Source organism: Betta splendens, chromosome 24 (assembly GCF_900634795.4).
Source record: "Betta splendens chromosome 24, fBetSpl5.4, whole genome shotgun sequence".
Taxonomy (NCBI): Eukaryota; Metazoa; Chordata; class Actinopteri; order Anabantiformes; family Osphronemidae; genus Betta; species Betta splendens.
In genome coordinates, this window is record NC_040901.2 from 6,405,191 (window position 1) to 6,423,424 (window position 18,234).

Below are 18,234 nucleotides of genomic sequence, written 5' to 3' on the forward strand. Positions count from 1 at the left end.
TTCTTGTGTAGGAGTAACAGAATTATAAGCCCCTTTTATGAAACAAAATAAAACCATCAACTTTTCAAAAGAAAGATTTTTAACACATTACAGTATTTTCATTCATACTTTTAGTGTGTGTACATGTATTTGTTTGATTTCATACAGAGGGCTAAAAATGGAGAGCTAACTGTAGAAGTGATAGGTCAGTGGCTAGGCCACGCTTTGAACCTGAAAGTAGAGGAGTAGAGAGTGAAATGACAGCTGCAACTGTTCTTATTAAACAACCTTTGAGCGATTAGCTTCTATGGTAGCGGAAGCTTCAAACAGGGAATTTAACACATGAAGCAAAGGCGCGTGTTTGCTGTGAAGACCAAAGTTTTGAAGCAGCATTAATATTGATGGCTGCGGACCGGAGAATTCTCCTGCATTCGAGCAGATTCACACAAACGCGCACAGACACTAACTGGCGCAAACACACACACACTGTGAAATTGGAGAGGCACCTAACAAAATATCCACCATTTCTAATCCAATTTGGTTTGCAAACTCCATTTTCAAAGCAGAGCTCCTCTGAATGGAAAAAGAAGATGATTTCATTATAATGCATGCTGTATTGGTTCCAAACCTTGTGCCTACTGTTCAATTCATCTCCTCAGCAAAAAAAAAAAAAAAAAAAGCTGACGGCACCATGGAAATCTTTTCATCTAGCAATTCCCAAGTGACATTATCATATTCAGTTTGGTAAAGGGAAAACGAAAACAAAATCCGCGTATCACGTTTAAACACAGGAAATTGAATGCGCAAAACACTGTGATGTTTGCCGAGGTGCACGTCGAGGACGGAGACGGGTGACACATGCCGCCTTGACATGATCTTACTCCTCGCGCTGAAAATCAGTGTCGGCAGGCAGAGAATCCTATTTCTGACGCACGCTGGATGCCAATATTACAATCATGTCAACACGCTCACTGCAAGACGCATCCTATATATTCCTTTTCTTCAAGGCACTGCCTATCAATCATCCTGCATGTAAATCAGAAGAAATGAGAGGAAAACTGGGACTTAGGGGAAACAAACAGTGCGTGTCTTTCCCTAAAGCTAACTTACTGTACAGTATGTATACAGTGCATCTAATGAGACCAAGCCCAGACACTGTTGGAAGCCTTCAGCTGAGCTTATCTGTAAAGAAACGCTGATTGCTTTCAATCATATGTGTCAGGCAGTGAAAATATCTTGAGACAGACTTGTAGCAGTATCTTGACAGTTTGAAAAGGCTTTTGTGTCTCTGAACATCCTCTGCAGCGGCAGTAGCTGCATCTTAAGAAAGTATTATCTCACACACACACGCACGCACGCACACACAGGCGTGAGTCATCGTGCTGTCACAGGTGACAGCGGATAAACATTTGGATTAACTGCCCTCTACCGTTTTCCATTCTTTCCCCAACACAAAAAGGCATTTAACAGTCGGCGACCCAGCTCTACTGTAAGGCCAGATTTAATCTGGTTCGTGAAGCTGTCCTTCACACGTCTGAACCTAGGTCAGTCTCTGCACTTAATTATGCTCCCTTACTGCAGTACATGTTGTGAATGGTCACAGCCAATAACTGCAGGTGCTCTGGGAAAATGTTTGTATTCTAAGGCTGGGTAAAGTGCTCTACACAGCAATTAGGGCTCTTCCATGACAACAGAATCTTTAGAAACAGTGTGCTATTATAAATGCTATTATACAACACTTGGACAAATAAACTACTGTGTTTATAGTCTTGATTGGTTGGTTCAGCAGAATTCAGTGACCAACTTTGAAAGACCTCTGACTCCTGAGTACATGTGTACATATACTGTAGTTTTACTTGAATTACATATAATTATAAATTGTATTTAAAATAATTAGCGATATTACTGAAACATTTTCCCTTTTGTTTCCTGTCAAACAAATCAATGTTGTTACTGTACTACACATCGTTTGCTTCATCCAACATATGCTTTCTGAGATGAGGGGAACACAATAGGCAGCTATCACAGACCAGATCCAGACATGATTGAACAGGCAAATAAAATGTACAGACTGCACCTCTCTACCTGGATGTAGCATTACACCGTTAAATTTACTATTACTATTGATAGACTCTGCATTTTCAATTATATTTTTTATGTACCTCCCCTGAAAGAAAAAAAAAATGATCTGAAGCCATGTGATGCTTCATGTGTTATATATAAAATGTCCACCTACATTAAGCTGTTTTAAAAAGTAATTTGTGGAGAATCTGTCAAAAAACTCTGCAACATACCGCAAGACATATCAGCTAAGTTAAGAAATAGAAAGTCTGAAAATGACCTCAGATTCAAATTTCACAGCCAACAGATCTTAACCACAAGCCACACCAGGAGTAGAAACGTCTAATAAAAGCCTGCTCACTGTTCTGTCCCCTGCTTTTGCCACACATCCTGTCACGGTAACTCAGCCATCCCTCATTTCCGCACAGAGCTGCAGTGCCACATGTGTGCACTCATGCATATTTGTGAATCGGTCGCCTCGCTGCCTCCTCCACGCTCACACTTCCTTCCCTGTCATTTTATCTGACCTTAAATATTGAATAGCCTTCCTGCAAACCCTCTACATTTGTAGACAACAGAGATAAGTGGGCATTACTTCTCCAGGTTGTAGTCAATTTTGCTGGACAGCAGCAGGGACTAAAATGGTTCCTGTTCAGTTATGCATGGGAAATAATATGGAAGTGGAGATTTTTTAAAAAACGGGCTGTGGTGAGAGTGTGAGGTGAGAGGTGCCCAGTTGAGAGACTGTATTAGGCGACTGTGCTGTCACTCTTCTTTGCACCAAGTCACAGTAAAAGTCATGTGAATCTAATGATGGCCTCTGTGAACTGCCCCCTACTACTGATACTGTACATAAGATATTACTGTCTGATTTGGAGACAGGATGTACGTGTAAATACTGTAAGTGCTCTGATTGGTGGACATAAATCACAGCCAAGACTAAAAACACTACAAAATAATGAACAAGCCCTTTGAGAAAAACAATCAACTCAAGTTCACTTGCTAGCAGTCTTTCAGGGCTTTCTGTGGTGTAATACTGTCTTCATTAGTGGACTGAGCTTGCTCAGTTGTCATAGGGATGGTTCTGAATCTCTATGGCAACAGAGTAGGGGTTTTATTTTCCCGATTAAATGTCTTGACACATACCAAGACAAAGTCTACGAACTGAAACAAACAATTGCGATAATGGTCTATTACTCCATTGTCCCATCGATCTGCTCAGTCATAATTCAATGTTTGTGTACGAGACATTAAATGACAATAAAATGTTATTATTTCCTCCTTACTGATTAAACGATCGATACCATGTCAAGTCATGTCAGAAATTGTAAACGACACCCACATTTAATCAGTACATAATCAGTGACGTGGCTAATAAAAAAGCCCCCACTGTGCTAAAAGCTACATGCTCAGAATCACTGTGGGACAGCTTTAATGTGACCTGTGTGGCCGAGGAGCGTAATATGTACAGTAAAACGTCACACACGTCTCAGGGAGCAGCGCAGTAAACCCGGCTTGATTTCAATAATCACAGCCAGTATCACGAGTACCGGGGAACAAAACGCCAGCCAACATACACACAAACAAACGCTACATGCATCATTAATGAATTTTGGAAGCTGCTTCCCTTTTATCATCATCAAAGCTTCCTGTCATTGAACTTTGACTGTGGAAACACGCCAAAGCATAAACACAGGGACACTTACTGTACTGTACTGCTCACAGCGGCTGCTGTCCTCACCCAATATCAAGGGAAGAAATGGAGGTTCTGCTTGAGCTTACATTTGCATTGCATGTCTCCTATATCCTATTTAGCTTCAGAGACTGCATGCAGCTCACTGGTAAAGAAGTGGCCATTCAAGCTGGGCTTTTCATATTATTACTATACATACAGTGTTGCTACAGTATCTTTCCTGCTTTTTTTTGCCTAAAACCAAAATGCTTTTGCCCACTGTACTATTCTCCATAGCTTTAATAGCCAGTGGGAATAATGGGTGGCCTGTACATGAATAGCATAGATAATCACGAAAAGAGAAAAAGCCCTGCTTGAGTCCTTCTTCCACTGAGAGCTGGTGTCACACGGCTGGATTATACTGTAGCACCACCACAGGGGATCTCCTTTACAAGACAAAAGTGCACACTGGTCTGACATACTGACTATGATGTGCACGTTTTATAGCATGGCATGATGGCTAAGGCACAGTGATGAAGAGACATCCTCCTTCTTTCTGCTAGAAATGACAGGCGTGTCTGCCTCTAGTCCCGTTCTGTGATTCATTACGTTTCTGTCGATCCGTCTCATTCTATAGCCTGTCCTGTCCGTCCATCAGTGGACATCATACGGTGCGCCACGCTCATTCTTGCAGAGAATATCAGCGTGTGAGGCTGATCTCATCTCTCAAAGCCAGATGGATGTGTCTCTGGCCGCCGCTCTCCTCTGCCTCATCTGCTCCGCTCAAGGTTAAACATTGAAAAACAGGACAACAGACATTAGCATTGCTAAAAACGCCCGGCGCTCACGAGTCCTCACATACCCACAATGGAACAACATGCAAACACCTTCCATTTTCCCATTATCACTACACGCATCTTCACATTAGCGCCACACGCAGCAGAGGCCTTACTGTATCATGGACGCTCACAGGTCTGTTGAGAAAAAAAAACAAGGCGCTTTAAATGGTGCTCTGAAGCAGCCAGGCTGATCGCCGGCTTTAATTCGCACGCAGGCGCCAAATGCGAAAACAAAAATCGACACAAGCACATGTACAGGCACATACAAACACACAGACACAGTCCTTAGGGCCGCAGCCCAAGAGACTGGCGCGCCTGTGCCAGCTCTGGCCGGCCAGCCATTAAATCTGGCATTCATGAATGGAAATATATTCAGCTTTCGAACCAGAATTTATTCCAAAGCAAATTTGATAAGGGTCATTCACATGTTGATTCACATGCTGACAGCCAGGTTTTTACAAGGCATGTCATGATTGTTTTCTGCAGTCTAAATATAAACAGCGTGAAGCTCACTCTGAAAAAGATGGCATTTCTGCTTCTCAGTAAATAACAGCAAGCCTCCAATCAGAGGTACAAAGTGTGGATGGAAGCTAGTGTGTGTAGTGTTGAATTGGTAGAAAGGGGGGTGGGGGTGGAAATATTTGTTTTTGTTAGCAAGTTGAAATGATGAATGTATTGGGTGTAAAAAGCCTCGTACCTGAATTTGTCAGGTAGCTCCTGGAGGAATTGCTAAGAGCGTCCAACAAGGCAGCTGCGTTTGATTGTGAATCTTTGATAGCTACAACAATGCTCATTTCTCTGCATCACACGGAGGGAAAACACTTCTCGCTTTAACGGGAAGACAGAAAAGTCGGCCGTGCGAGCGCTGGGACACAAAGATAAAATGGCAGGCCGACTGCCCATTTCGGCAACATCGTCTACAGTTCTGTCTCAATTCACCAAGTCTCAGTTCGATAGCTGCCTACTCATATGTGATGCATAACCAAAGGGAAAAAAAGAAACCAGCACAGAGTATTTTTGCTATGCCACAGCAGATTTATCACAAACAGGTGTCTCTTCAGACGACAGACAGAAACTGGAATGGTTGCAGGAAGCCGGTTATTGACCTGTATTTGACGACATGTTGCCTCAGTCCACAAAAGGATCTTGTCATGGGGGTGATGTGATGCCAGTGGCTTGCTAGGCTGGCGGTGGGAATGGCCAGGCCCTGGAAGGACAGTATGGCCGGAGAAACGACCATCTGCTGGGGAGAGATGTGTGTTTTCACACACATAGCCCCCTTTGGCAACAGCAGTTACAAAGGGCTTCTCAAGGACTGGAGAGGAGTTTGAACAAGCTGAGATAGCAACAGTGAGGCCACAGGGTGATCCCGCAAACATGCATGATGAACTATTTGTAGAGGAACTGCATGGTTGGTGTTTCATGTACAAATGATTTACTGTGGGCTCATAATCAACAGCATGCACAGAGAGGGTTATGAGCAGCATTTCTCCCCAAATATGTCAAATACTAAACATATCTGCATATTATGATGACTGAAACTGAAAATCAATAAAGCAAAAGAAAAAAATGAATAAGCTGTGAAGACACAGACTGCTTCTGTGTGTGTCTTTATTGCACACACAAACAAAGAGCATCTAAAGGTCTGCCTGGCTCTAGCCTCAAGCCTGGCTTATCCTCTTTCAATTTTCCCTTTCTCCTCATTTCAAAGTATCACATCAGTAATAACTTGCCAGCAAAGCGACTGTAGTGTCTGGTCTGAACACTAACTCATGGTATAATATATATATATATTATATATATATATATATATATATATATATTATATATATATATATAATATATATATATATATATATAGATATATATATATATATATATATTTGGATAGATGGACGGATAGATGGATGGATAGATAGATACTGGAGATAGAGAAGAAGAAAGAGAGAGAAGCACAACGTTCTATTTTAAATCCCTGTATGATTGTAATTTTATTATAGTTACAGTAGATATAATCCTAAATCTGGATATCATCCTTGTTTTTGAAATAGAAGCAAAGAAATATTTAAATATGGAAGGGGTTTAATTAGATTCATACACTGGAGATACTACTATATACTAAAACCATAGGAAGCTATTTGAAATTCAACAACTTCTCTATAATGATACAGAAATATGCAGTAGGACTGTTTTTATACAATGGCGCACTTAGTAGCACAATTTGTCTGAGGAAGAGCCATAATCATACAGCGAAGGCGTAAGCCAGCAGGAGAAAACATTCCAGTGACAGCTTCTTCACACGGACACACAGGCTTGGGTATCACTTCTGCGCTTCAGAGCCGATAAACAGAAACAGAACCCGATTTCTTTCCCATTTGAGGTTTGTCCAGCCCCACGGACATGGTTTGGTTTTTCCACACAATACAACAACCTGTGTTTAATTCTGAGGCACTGCAGAATCTGTTTTCATCTCCTCACGAAACAAGTCCTTGAATTCAAATATGGTTGAGAAGCAATTTACAAAACCATTAAATTCACCAGCATGCTCCAATTTATACATATGCATATAGTGTATGCATAGTAAAATCCATGTTATGCATACGGACATATTTGTGCCGAGCCTCATCATGAGGTGCATGTTGATCCCAGAGCTTCATTTGCATCAGTGACAGCTCTTCAGACTCAGGAGAATGATCCTGAGATGTGTGATAACATGCCGAACTCATCTCCTGTCAATTAGTGACGTCCCCTCCTTCTTTCCAACAGACTGTTTTTCATCGTCTATCCGCCTGCCACATAAATGAATTAAAAACAGTAATGCTTTTAGCTTTAGATCTTTTACAGCATATGTGGTACTTAGTACAAATTCATTTTGACATCACTGATGTTTTACTGGACTAACAAGGCTTTCTCATTAAATACTGATGTTTAGGTTTGTCTACCTTCCTGCTTCACTTTGATAATTAATGTCTGTCCAAGCTGAATTGAGATGTCATTTCAGCACGCTGATCAAGAATTGGCACTCAGTGATGGTTTGCCAGTCTCAGAAAAGTGTTTAATTGTTCATTAGAAGTCTTTTAAATCTCCTGTTCTTAAGTGACTGTCTTGACTTAATGTTTCCACAGTTGTAAGAGGAAATGTCTGTTGATTTATTGCGTCTGTACTGTCAGGCTGGTTGTGGTTATCTCACTCATTCCCCAACTGTCAGGGAGAATCACAAGTGATTTGATGTGTTACTTGCAGGGAGTACATGCCTACAGATGTGCATCCGAATAGGCCAAGCATAGACAAAACATGGTGATGGAGCTGTGCCATTAACCTAATTAATGTATATTCATGTATATATACCTGTATCAGCATGAGGTTCTTGCGGTTTTAAACAAAGGGCATTGGGATCCTCCGCTATGTCACAGATGAAAGACTAGTCACCCACATCCTTTAAAGCTCAAGCTTAGTAAGAGCCGTCAGTTTAAGAGAATGAAAGTGAGCATCACGTGGCATCTTTGCAGGTCTCACCATACAGCAGGCTTTCTTTACAGATGTGGAAACTGCCTGACTTGAGTATTAACCTTCAAAGTCATTTTCCCCAGCATTTCACTTTACTCATCGCCAGCCAGGTTCATTCACCTGCTGCGTGTCACCTTTGACAGTGAACTGTCACTATGACAAGCGTGCAAAAAGAGGCACTTTGACAACTGTTATTTCTTTCGTGAGCTACAGAAGATCAAACGCTCTGTCTCTTGTGTTGCTTAAGTGAAGAGGAGATAAAATTCCGAATATCTTACAATAACATTTTTACAATATAAATAAGAATTTCTCTGTTATGTTTGCAACGGGTACAATAAGTTCTCTCACCTCGCACCACTATGGTAGTGGACTTCTTAGCCGGGTTTCCCACATTGTTGCTGGCCACACAGCTGTACACGCCTGCCTCGTCCGAGGTGATGGCCGGCAGCGTGAGCGTGCCCCCCTTCACCACGCTCCTCTGAGGCAGGCTGTCATTCGTGCTGACCCAGGTGAGCAGGGGAGGAGGCTCCCCACCTGTAGTGATGCACACCAACGAGACAGTCTGGCCAGGATTCACCACGATGGGATCCTCCACGAGCAGCTTGATGGATGGGGAGGCTGCGGAGGAAGACAGTGATTGGCAGCAGATCCACGACTTTGGCAGTTATGACAGTCACAGAATAACTCAGCTGAGAAAGTGCATCACTTCATCTGTCTGTTTCCAAGTCAATTCGGTGTGTACTTAATAATATTTGTGGATTTCATAATCAACATGCTTTCTGAAAAACTGTAAATTTGGGTAAACTCTGCTTAGTTTGCTCACAAGTCAATATTCCTGGGTTACCTGTCTTATTGGTGAGTCTAAAGATGACGCTGCGGTCGGGAATCCCACACACATTCCTGACAGAGGCAATGCAGCTGTAGTTGGCGTAGTCCTGAGGACGCAGGTTCTTCAGCTTCAATATCTTCGTTTCCCCCTGCAGCTCAGACCAAACCAACACTGGTATGCAAATGTGTGCAAAACTATCAACATAATCAAGGGAAAGTAATGCAGAAAACTAAGACAACAAAGGCCAGAAAGCTCCAAAGAAAGGTCAATGGTATGAATATGTATCAAATTTAAAGGCAGCCAAAAGTAAAAAGCAACCAAAGAGCTTCAGAATATTACTGCAAAACTGCTGAAATGATGCTGGTGTACTTCAGGAAAATTAATGTGTCAACTTGTTCAATACCAACATGTGGAATTGCCCTCGGGTCAATGGCCATGCGGGCTTTTCACCATTCAGCTGAGAAATATGGATGGGCTCAGCGGGGGGGCCCACCACAGGAGCAGCTATCTCACTGTGCTTGATCCCAGCAGAGCCATGAGCCTCATTCACAAGGATATGACGAAGATGCGGACCTTTGATCTGGCTCATTCCACTGTGTGGGCGTTGGGTCGGAGGAGTGGGAGGGAGATTAAGGCACGAGGCGGCCACGAAATAACATGGCAATCACTCACATCCGTGAAAACCTTTCATAGCCAATGAGGCTTATGGATGAGTTAATTGTATTAGATTAGCCATGGACCTCGCACTCCGCTTTACACCCGCTTTTGTTCTCCGTCACCTCCTCTGCTTTGGTGCAGATATCAGGAGATGAGGTCCATAGAGTGCAAGCTTTAGACCCAGCAGGGGTGGGCAGCCTGGAAGGAAAATCTATTTGGAAAATGCGAAGGGCAGAGGAACGGATGGAAAGAACAAACGCATAAAACTGAATTGGACAGAGGGGACTGATGGTCCTATTGATAGAAAGATTGAACACTGAAGTACACAAAAGCTTCAGCCGTGGGACTTACGGCTGCTGGTAAAGGGCAAAAAATATATAGATTAATGTCACAGTCGCTTTCAGGTGAAAATATATTTTCTCCTCCATCAAGTTTCATGTTTTCAATTCATGGAAGGAATTAAATGCTCATCAAACCATTTGGAGCTGAGCCTTCACAATGATGGAAATGATAATAGCAGGAATTATTATAGTGAGAAAGCCAAAAGAAGATACTGCAGTGTAAAATGTCCTAATTAACATACTGTACATGCAATGCATGCTCATTAAGTTCATCAATGGGCTTTAAATGTTTACCTCCCTTTAATCTGGCTACTGTATGGAAAAACAACACTAGGCAAAAAATGACAAGCTCACACCCTGTCATAAGCATCAGAACGTAACAGCTATTTTACTGAGGTGAGAATGTCACGAGAAAGGAGGGTTGTCACCCGTGTATCCCTGATAATTGTGCTGTTCCGACGCTCTTTGAGGGAATTGTTATGAATGCAACAGACAGCAGAAAGGTCCGGGTTCCCGCTGTACAGTAAAAGTGCAGCAGCGGCTGCTTAATTATGATCCAGTTCTTTATACAGAGGTTGAAATGCCATCTTTGCATTTTTAGGGCATCAGTGGGAATATAAAAACATTTTGTAGGCAGGAAAAGGTGCAGGGCAAAGTGGAATAAAACAGGAATAAAGAATAATAAACCGGGAAACAGCAGTGTCTTAACACATATTCTACAGCGACTGGACTCCAGTGGACTTGATTTGACCCTGCAGGATTAATATGGACCAGTTATAAAGCTGGATGAAATTATGTGTGGATATTTTAGACCATTTACATATATTGTTGAAAATAAGACTATTAGCCATTTATATTAGCACATTACGAGGAGTTTAGTTGGGATTTACTTGGGGTTGGACTCGCACAAAGCTAATCTCTGGGTCTGGGTTGCGCTAGAAATTTTCTGGAAACGGACCCAATTACAGCGTTAATAGAGGGCAAGATGAAGGAGCGAGGAGCGGCGCAAAGAGGTATGAAGAGGAGGATGAATGAGGGAGGAGTGTCTGATGAGGCCCAGTTGTTTGGCTTCATCAGCACCATTAACCTGCTTTGTTAGGTCCCAGTCATGGTCCTCCACTTGTCCAAACATCAATTTCACTTCCTTTTTCATTCCTCCCCCTTCCTTAAGCCTCTTTTCCCTCTCAAACGTGTCTTTTCCCCCTCATTCTCTGAGATTTCCATTCAGTCCAGTTCTAGATTTGATTAATTATACTATTCTCTTCCCAACCACAGCTGCTTTGTTGAACTTTGAACTAGGAAAGTTCATTCAAGTTCAGTACATTCATTCATTATTTACAGTAGCTGTTTCACACTAGTAAATACAGTATCACTCCACATTGCCTGTTACCTGTGTGAAAAAAGGCTCGTAGATCTCCACGCCCTTATCAGAGCCCTGCGTCAGGATCTCTCTCCCGCGATGCCAACTGTAGCGGACGGGCGGGTTGGAATTGGCCACGCAGCGCAAAAACACCGTCCTTTCATAGTAGAACTGCTCCTTAGCTTCTCCTATACTCTGGTGAACCGTCACCACCGGGTCATCAAGGTCTGTAAAGGGAACAGAGGAGAAAATATTTATTAACACTTATGACAAATACGTCAATGATTTCCTGGCTCAGTCCATGCTGATCACATTCTATTATTTGTGCCGCTACAGTAAGAAAGTGAAGGCAAGTCATGTACAAAAAAATTCATAAGCAAACTGAAATTTAGGAGCTCCTTGTGTTGTGGTTAGGGCTCCGATCAAAGGGGTCAGAGCCCTTGTCGGACAAGGAAGGCCAGTTATCGGCACGTACAGTAGGGGTCGATGCCTGAAAGGAGGTGAGAGGCTGGCTGCTTGAACTACTTAAGTCAATAGGATGCAGCCCAAGGGCACATTGACTTCACAGTCAATGAGCAGGCTGCTGTGTGCACCAAGTCCCACTCTATTGTGAGCTTCAAACATGAATGAGGATGACAAATACTGTGCACAAAATGATGTTTGATGTCCATCACTTCAAAGACACAACATTTGGCTGGCCCCTGCTCTGATTTGACACATCTGTTACTCTATCCATTTCCCAGCAGATCTGAGGGAAGTTTTACCCCAACGCTAGACAGTTGGTTATTTCGGAAAGCGCTTGTGGTTGATTAAATGGATTCAGAGTTAATCATCTTACCCGGCTATCGCATTAAGCCTTGGCAAATGGTGTTCATCATAGCTGTGGTGTCTTTTAGCATGCTAATACTCGCCTTTTAGATTATGTCCATTTGCACGCTCAAAGAATGTGGGCAGCTCGCTGTTTCCCTTTCATCTCCGTCTGAGATGCAATTTAACATGAGCAAAAAAGGCAATTTAAAGGAAGGGGGAGAAGGGGGGGGGTAATTCAAGTTATCCCTCGCGCTAAAATTCAAACTGATAAAGGCTGACCTTTTGCATATGAAGGGGAAAGTGATGGAGCGTGTACTAAGATGCGACTTGGTCTCTCAGTGAGCGAGTAACTAGGTGGGTGATTGAGTGATTGAGTAGTTTGTGAACGAATGCGAGAGACCGAGCACAAACAGCTAATAGTAAATGAAGACCCCAATCCATAACGATTATAAGCCTCCAGAGAAAAACTACACGCGCCTGCGAGGTATTATTAATGGATGGATTCATCTGTTTTAATTCAGTAGCTGTAGCCTGCTCCTGGATTTGCTGAGGATCAGGTCCTAATCAAGGTGGCTGTGGGCCACAGTGCACCGCATCCCAGCCAGAGAATGCTGATTCCTCAGTTTCATTAAAGACATGTTCTGCCCTACAGCCTCTTAATCAAAATCTAGCAGCGGTCAATACTTCATCCAGGATCCATTACAGTGTCTCAGGTAAGAGCAATTACCTTTTGGGGTTTTTTGGAGAGGTGGGGGGGCAACACCGCAGTGACCACAGAGCAACTGCAGGGCCATTTTACAGGAGCCGATTGCACTAAGTAAATACAGCGATTCATTACGGAGGGGAGAGGGACAGTATGAATGCCTCATCTGTGACGCTACAGTCAATTTGCTGCCAACTATAACAGACACGGAGCGATTCATTGACAGCCCTATCTACTTTGGGATACGAGTGCCGAGCCCGATAGGAGGAGCCCTTATTTTTAATTTTCCTTGCGGTGACAAGAGTGCAAGTGTGTCTTCCTGTGTGTTTGTGCATTAGGTAAGGAGCAGTGTGAGCTATTATTAGGGCCGAAATGATATGCAGGGAAGAAGTGGATGCTAGCAGCGCAACGAGATAAATATGGAAATATGGAAATGTACGTACTGGATTAAAATTTGATGAATTTCAAACAAATTTCCACCTCCACCATCAGTTTTTTCCTCCCATAAGGATGTTGTGTGCATGTGTGTGTCACTCTTGTGCAATTAGCTTCCGAAGTCACGCTTGACTGATGGTGAAGCTTAAATCCCCGGGCCCCGAGGAAAACCACGGTGCACAGGCCGCCCGCGCCAGAGTTGTTAGGGTTTGTAATTGCAGGTTTATGGGTTTACAGGCCGGTAAATCTGCCCGTGTACAGCTAAACGCTCCAGCGAGCTAACCTTAGCATCGCTCCAGCTCATTCCCACCAAGCACGACAGGTCTCAAAAAGCTCTGGGTTGCTCTGATATCAAGACAATAGAGGCGTCATGTGTGCGATGGAGGTCTCCCAAGAGTTCCAGAAAAAAACTGAAAGTATAACATTCAGTTTATCACCAATCTTGCTTCTTTCCTCAAGTGAGAAAAAAAAAATTCAAACGTGAAGATCACAGAATTCCCTGCGGGATAGCAGAAAGCTGATGTCTACTACGAAAACATTTGTTGGACAAATAGGCAAGAGTGAGTGGTTCGGATAAAAGGGAGAATGAAGACTAAAGAAGCGGCATCATTATCACATCAAACCTTGGCTGCTTCTTTTCATGTCACCCCCACCTCTCCTCAGAAACCCGCATGAACACTCACACACATTACCTCCCCTTCCCTTCATACCAGCCACCCACCCGCAAACACACACAGACACCTCGCGCAGACCCCCTTTTGGAGCCTGTCTCTCGGGTGTTAATCTAATGCAAGTTTTTCTATTTTTTCCCCAGCTTTGATGTCTTTCACTCTCTGCCTGAGCCGCCTCATCACCTGGAAAGAGAGCACCTCATCGGGCTCCCAGGCTGCCAGCCACGAGCGGCGGAGACCCACGATTAATTTCAACTGATCACGTCCCGAATTGATTACCAGCGGGAGCAGCTGCCCTGAATGACATTGGTCTTTTGAGCGGAAACAGTGCTGTTATGTCAACTATAAGGAAATAGTTTTTATTTGGATCCAGGGGACAGCAAGAGAGAGCATGAGGGAAAGATCAGGGTAAGATAAAAGTAAAAAAAGGGTTAAAAGTACAGTGTATGTGTGGTTTCTGTATGTAGAAAACTGCCCACTGCTGCCATCCTGACATTGGGTTAATGAGGTGATGATATTTCACTGCCAACGTCTCCTAAACTCATTCCAAAGGGTGACTTGTTCATTTCATAGAGGAATTTTTGCACAGAAATATGGGCATGAGGCAGAAGCGATTAAAGAAGTTATTACCTGGCAGCCTGCCCTGGGAAGGACCTTGCCTTCAAGTCTCTTTCTTAGAAGCTGGAGTCTAAAAGCAAATCCTAAAAAAGGCAGAGCCACCTCCATACAAAAAGCCCGGAATCAATAAGATGTGCACATATATTGAGGTTCTTTAGCTACAGTAGCTACAGTAGTCAGTCAAAAGGAGTCTCATCATGCCAATAGTCCTTCAGTTGGGACTTTAACCTCATCATGGGCAGTGAAGAATGGTACTATATTACCTAAAATTGCATCTGTATTTAATATTAGTAGGATAGTGTATTTGTAAACTAATCAGACAGAAAACATGAAATTGTATATGGCGTGTGAATTCAGTTTGCTGAATGCATCTCATACATATGTGGGTCAAAGGTTTAATAAGCCAGATTGGTGATATACAGCATTACATCCATCTCATATTAAGACCTCTCATGGAATGTATGAGGCCAGGATGTAATTTACTGTTAGTACATTTCCTTTCCCTCCATTTCACAAGCCGTTGGCAACAGTGACCTCCGACTCGTGGCTGCACTCGATGAGCTGCTGCCAGCTATCAATATAGAGTCAGCTGTTACAGTATGGTACTTCCTCAATGCCGTGATGTGAGTGCAGGCTGCTTCGTGGACTCATGTTCACTTAGTGCTGGAGGGAGACAACAAAATCCAGGAAAGAGCACCAAACCCTGCTCACCACTAGGGGGCTATTCTTGCCTGGGAGAGTAGACTTTGAATTTGTGTGCTTAATTAAATGTTTTAATAATGTTCTGAACTAATTTAATGTGAGTTTTTTCATTTGTGTGATGTGTAGTAAATTACTTTACTAGCTACTATGTTGCCTGCCTGCATAACACACTGAAAAATTCATGGATGTTTTTATTCAATATATTTATTTCTGCATCAATGATGAATATGAGTTTTACAGTGCAAAGAATCCTGCAGGTAAAATTCCTGGGTACGTGTACTTCTTTAACAGCTTATTACATAACTACACATACAAGCTCTAGTCAAAGCCCTGAACTGAGGTTTAACCTGTGGGTCAATTGCCAGATGTTTTACTGTAAAAGGTGCAAACCTTCAGTATGTGAAGGTTGTGAAGGCTACTCGTGGCTGGTGTTTTCTGGAGACTCAGCGGGGTGGAGGAGAGTGGACGTTGGACAGTGGGCGAGTTGGGTTACGGCTTGTAAAGGGCAGCATCCCATCCCTGCTTCAGCAGCTGCTTAGCATGCCTCCGTGGTACTGTGTAACAAGTGCTGAATTATTCATTAGGCATTTCCACATCCCTGAGTTAACTTGAATCTCCGAAGGGGGAGGGGGAAGAAAGCTGCTTCACTCTCCCTCGCTATAAAATCTCCTTCACTTGATGTCCCCAGCACCTTAAACACACACACACACACACACACACACACACACACACACACACACACACACACACACACACACACACACACACACACACACACACACACACACACACACACACACACACACACACACACACACACACACACACCTCTCCCTCTCGGGCTATCATAAGATATGCATAGAGCATTATGGTAATGGTAACCAAGTACCTCTGCGAGGCCGCAGACATCAGGCCAGATTATGTGTAATCACTGCCAATTAAATAAGAAATAAAATGGAGTCAGTTGAGCGATGCTGAACAATAAGTGAGCCACACTGTTGCTAATAGTAGCGTCCATACAAATACAGGACAGTGCTCTTGCAGTGAATCTTTAATATATATAGTAAAGTGGCTTCTGAATACTGATGTGTGAAATAAAAGATTTTGATATTTAGACCGAATTTAAACAGTGCATTTATTAGCGCTATAAACAAACTTCCAGTGCATCTGCATAAACTTTTCATTGCTCTCTTTCTTTATGAATGCAAATAAATGCAAAAGTCATAAATGCAAATACATGACGGTGATGTTTATGTTTGCCGAGTGGATAATAGCTTCCTTTAGCTAGATCCTGAAACTGCTCCTGAAGATGCAGTAAAAGTGCTGCAGCTCCATCTTCAGTGACAGTGCTTTTCCAATTATGCTGTCTTGGGAGGAATACTGCACGCGTGTAGGTGTGTGGAGAAGACCAATGTGCCAATGAGCTTGCAGACGTGGACAACCGCATGTGATAAATGGGGGAGAGGGGCAGACGTCAGCAGCCTCACAGAACAGTCTGCAAACTCTCACTTCCTCCTGGTGATGGAGATGAGGAAATAATGAGGCCCAGGTCTGCTGTGTGTGTGTGTTTGTGAGGGAGTTAGGGGGTGAGGAGTAATGAAGCTGCTCTTCATCCTCTCCCTTAGACAGCGTCTTCTGCCTCAGCCCATCTCCTCTCTAATTCATCTCCCTAGAAAACAAGCCAGCCACACACCACCGATCTAAACAACACAAACCACCAAGAAAACCCACCATTAGAGTTGGAGGCAAAGCACCAGTGACATGATGGACTTCTTTTCTAGTTTCAGACTAATGACATCCTCCTTTGTTTGGCCAGGAGGAAAAGAATCAAAGGACGGGAGACGTTTATCGAATGACAATTTAAAGTTTTCAATAAAAAGGTGACGACAGTATATTGTATATATTTACGCTGATGCCAAAAAACTTTTTCCAGTTCTTAATCCAATATTATTATTAAAAGCATCTAAAACTAATGAGCTGCATTGTAGCGGCTGATGAGGGATATACTGGTGTGTGTGTGTGTGTGTGTGTGTGTGTCAGTGCATGACCTCCAGTTGTGGAGGCTTTACAGCAGGCTGGCCTCCAGCTGGCTGACTAACCACTGACGTAACGTCTGTTGTACTGTAAAACCGCACACCATGTTTTTTTTTTGTGTGCTGTTAAAAATCTGGCCAAAAAGTGAATTGCCAACAATGATCTCATACTAAATGAGTAGGATTAGAAATTAAACCTAACCATCAGTGTATACATAGGCATACAGTCATAACTAATATTCTTTTATGTCTGATGCCTTTTCTAATATATTTGTTATTGATTCTTACTAAAATCTCCACAATAGCTGAATTGATGCTCGAATTCAGCAAATAACTACGCTACAGAACTTATTGTCTTCTTTGACTTCTCGCAGACTAAAGTGCTGCATGATTTTTGTTTAAATACTATTCAAATGCTGTTTTGCCTTAGAACATTTCAAGACTTCTATCCTCAAGAGACGTCTTCAAACGTTTTATTCTCCGCCAGTCATTAAACATTGTTTTTCTTCCGTTTTTAAAAATAAGCAGAACTTGAGATCAATATTATCATTATTTGTCATAATTTACTCTGTATATTCAGGTCTTTTAATGAGGATATTGTTGTCCATATCCAAAAATACTGGCGACAAGATAAATAATAACCAGCTGTCAGCACATCATCTGTGGCCTTTCCTCGTCCACAGAGAAAATGTTAGAAACTGAGGAGGAGATAAGGATGAAACTCCACCAGAGATAATAACATTAGCATACACAACACAAACACACACTAAAACGTTTCAAGCTGCTCCTGGTGATAAAAACAGAGGCGGGGGATGACGCCGACTCCACTACCCTGATTAAAGGGCCCCTCCCAAAAGCAAGTCCTTGAAAGAGTAATGGGCAGTCGTGAACCGGCTTTACCTCCATTAACCACACCAGCAAACATTTACATAATGTACACATAATGTGCTGATTCATTCTGTCCTGATTCAAACAAGGCTCAGATAACTCACAGCGTGTGTATCGCACCATTCATCA

General features: G+C 42.7%; 1 protein-coding gene across 9 annotated transcripts in view; it reads right to left on the bottom strand.

Annotated features, from left to right (window-relative positions):
- The window catches only part of LOC114850186 (MAM domain-containing glycosylphosphatidylinositol anchor protein 2-like), a 105,627-nt gene that overhangs the window by 43,650 nt on the left and 43,743 nt on the right, over window positions 1-18,234 (bottom strand). For 5 of the 9 annotated variants that reach the window (XM_029142214.3, XM_029142216.3, XM_029142210.3 and 2 more), the window contains 3 exons: window positions 11,276-11,472; window positions 8,903-9,038; window positions 8,407-8,676 (listed from right to left, as the gene is read on the bottom strand). In XM_029142214.3, the coding sequence (XP_028998047.1) occupies window positions 8,407-8,676; window positions 8,903-9,038; window positions 11,276-11,472 (603 nt within the window). The remainder of the gene's footprint in view (window positions 1-8,406; window positions 8,677-8,902; window positions 9,039-11,275; window positions 11,473-18,234) is intronic. The other 4 variants (XM_029142215.3, XM_029142217.3, XM_029142211.3 and 1 more) reach the window with 1 other exon arrangement.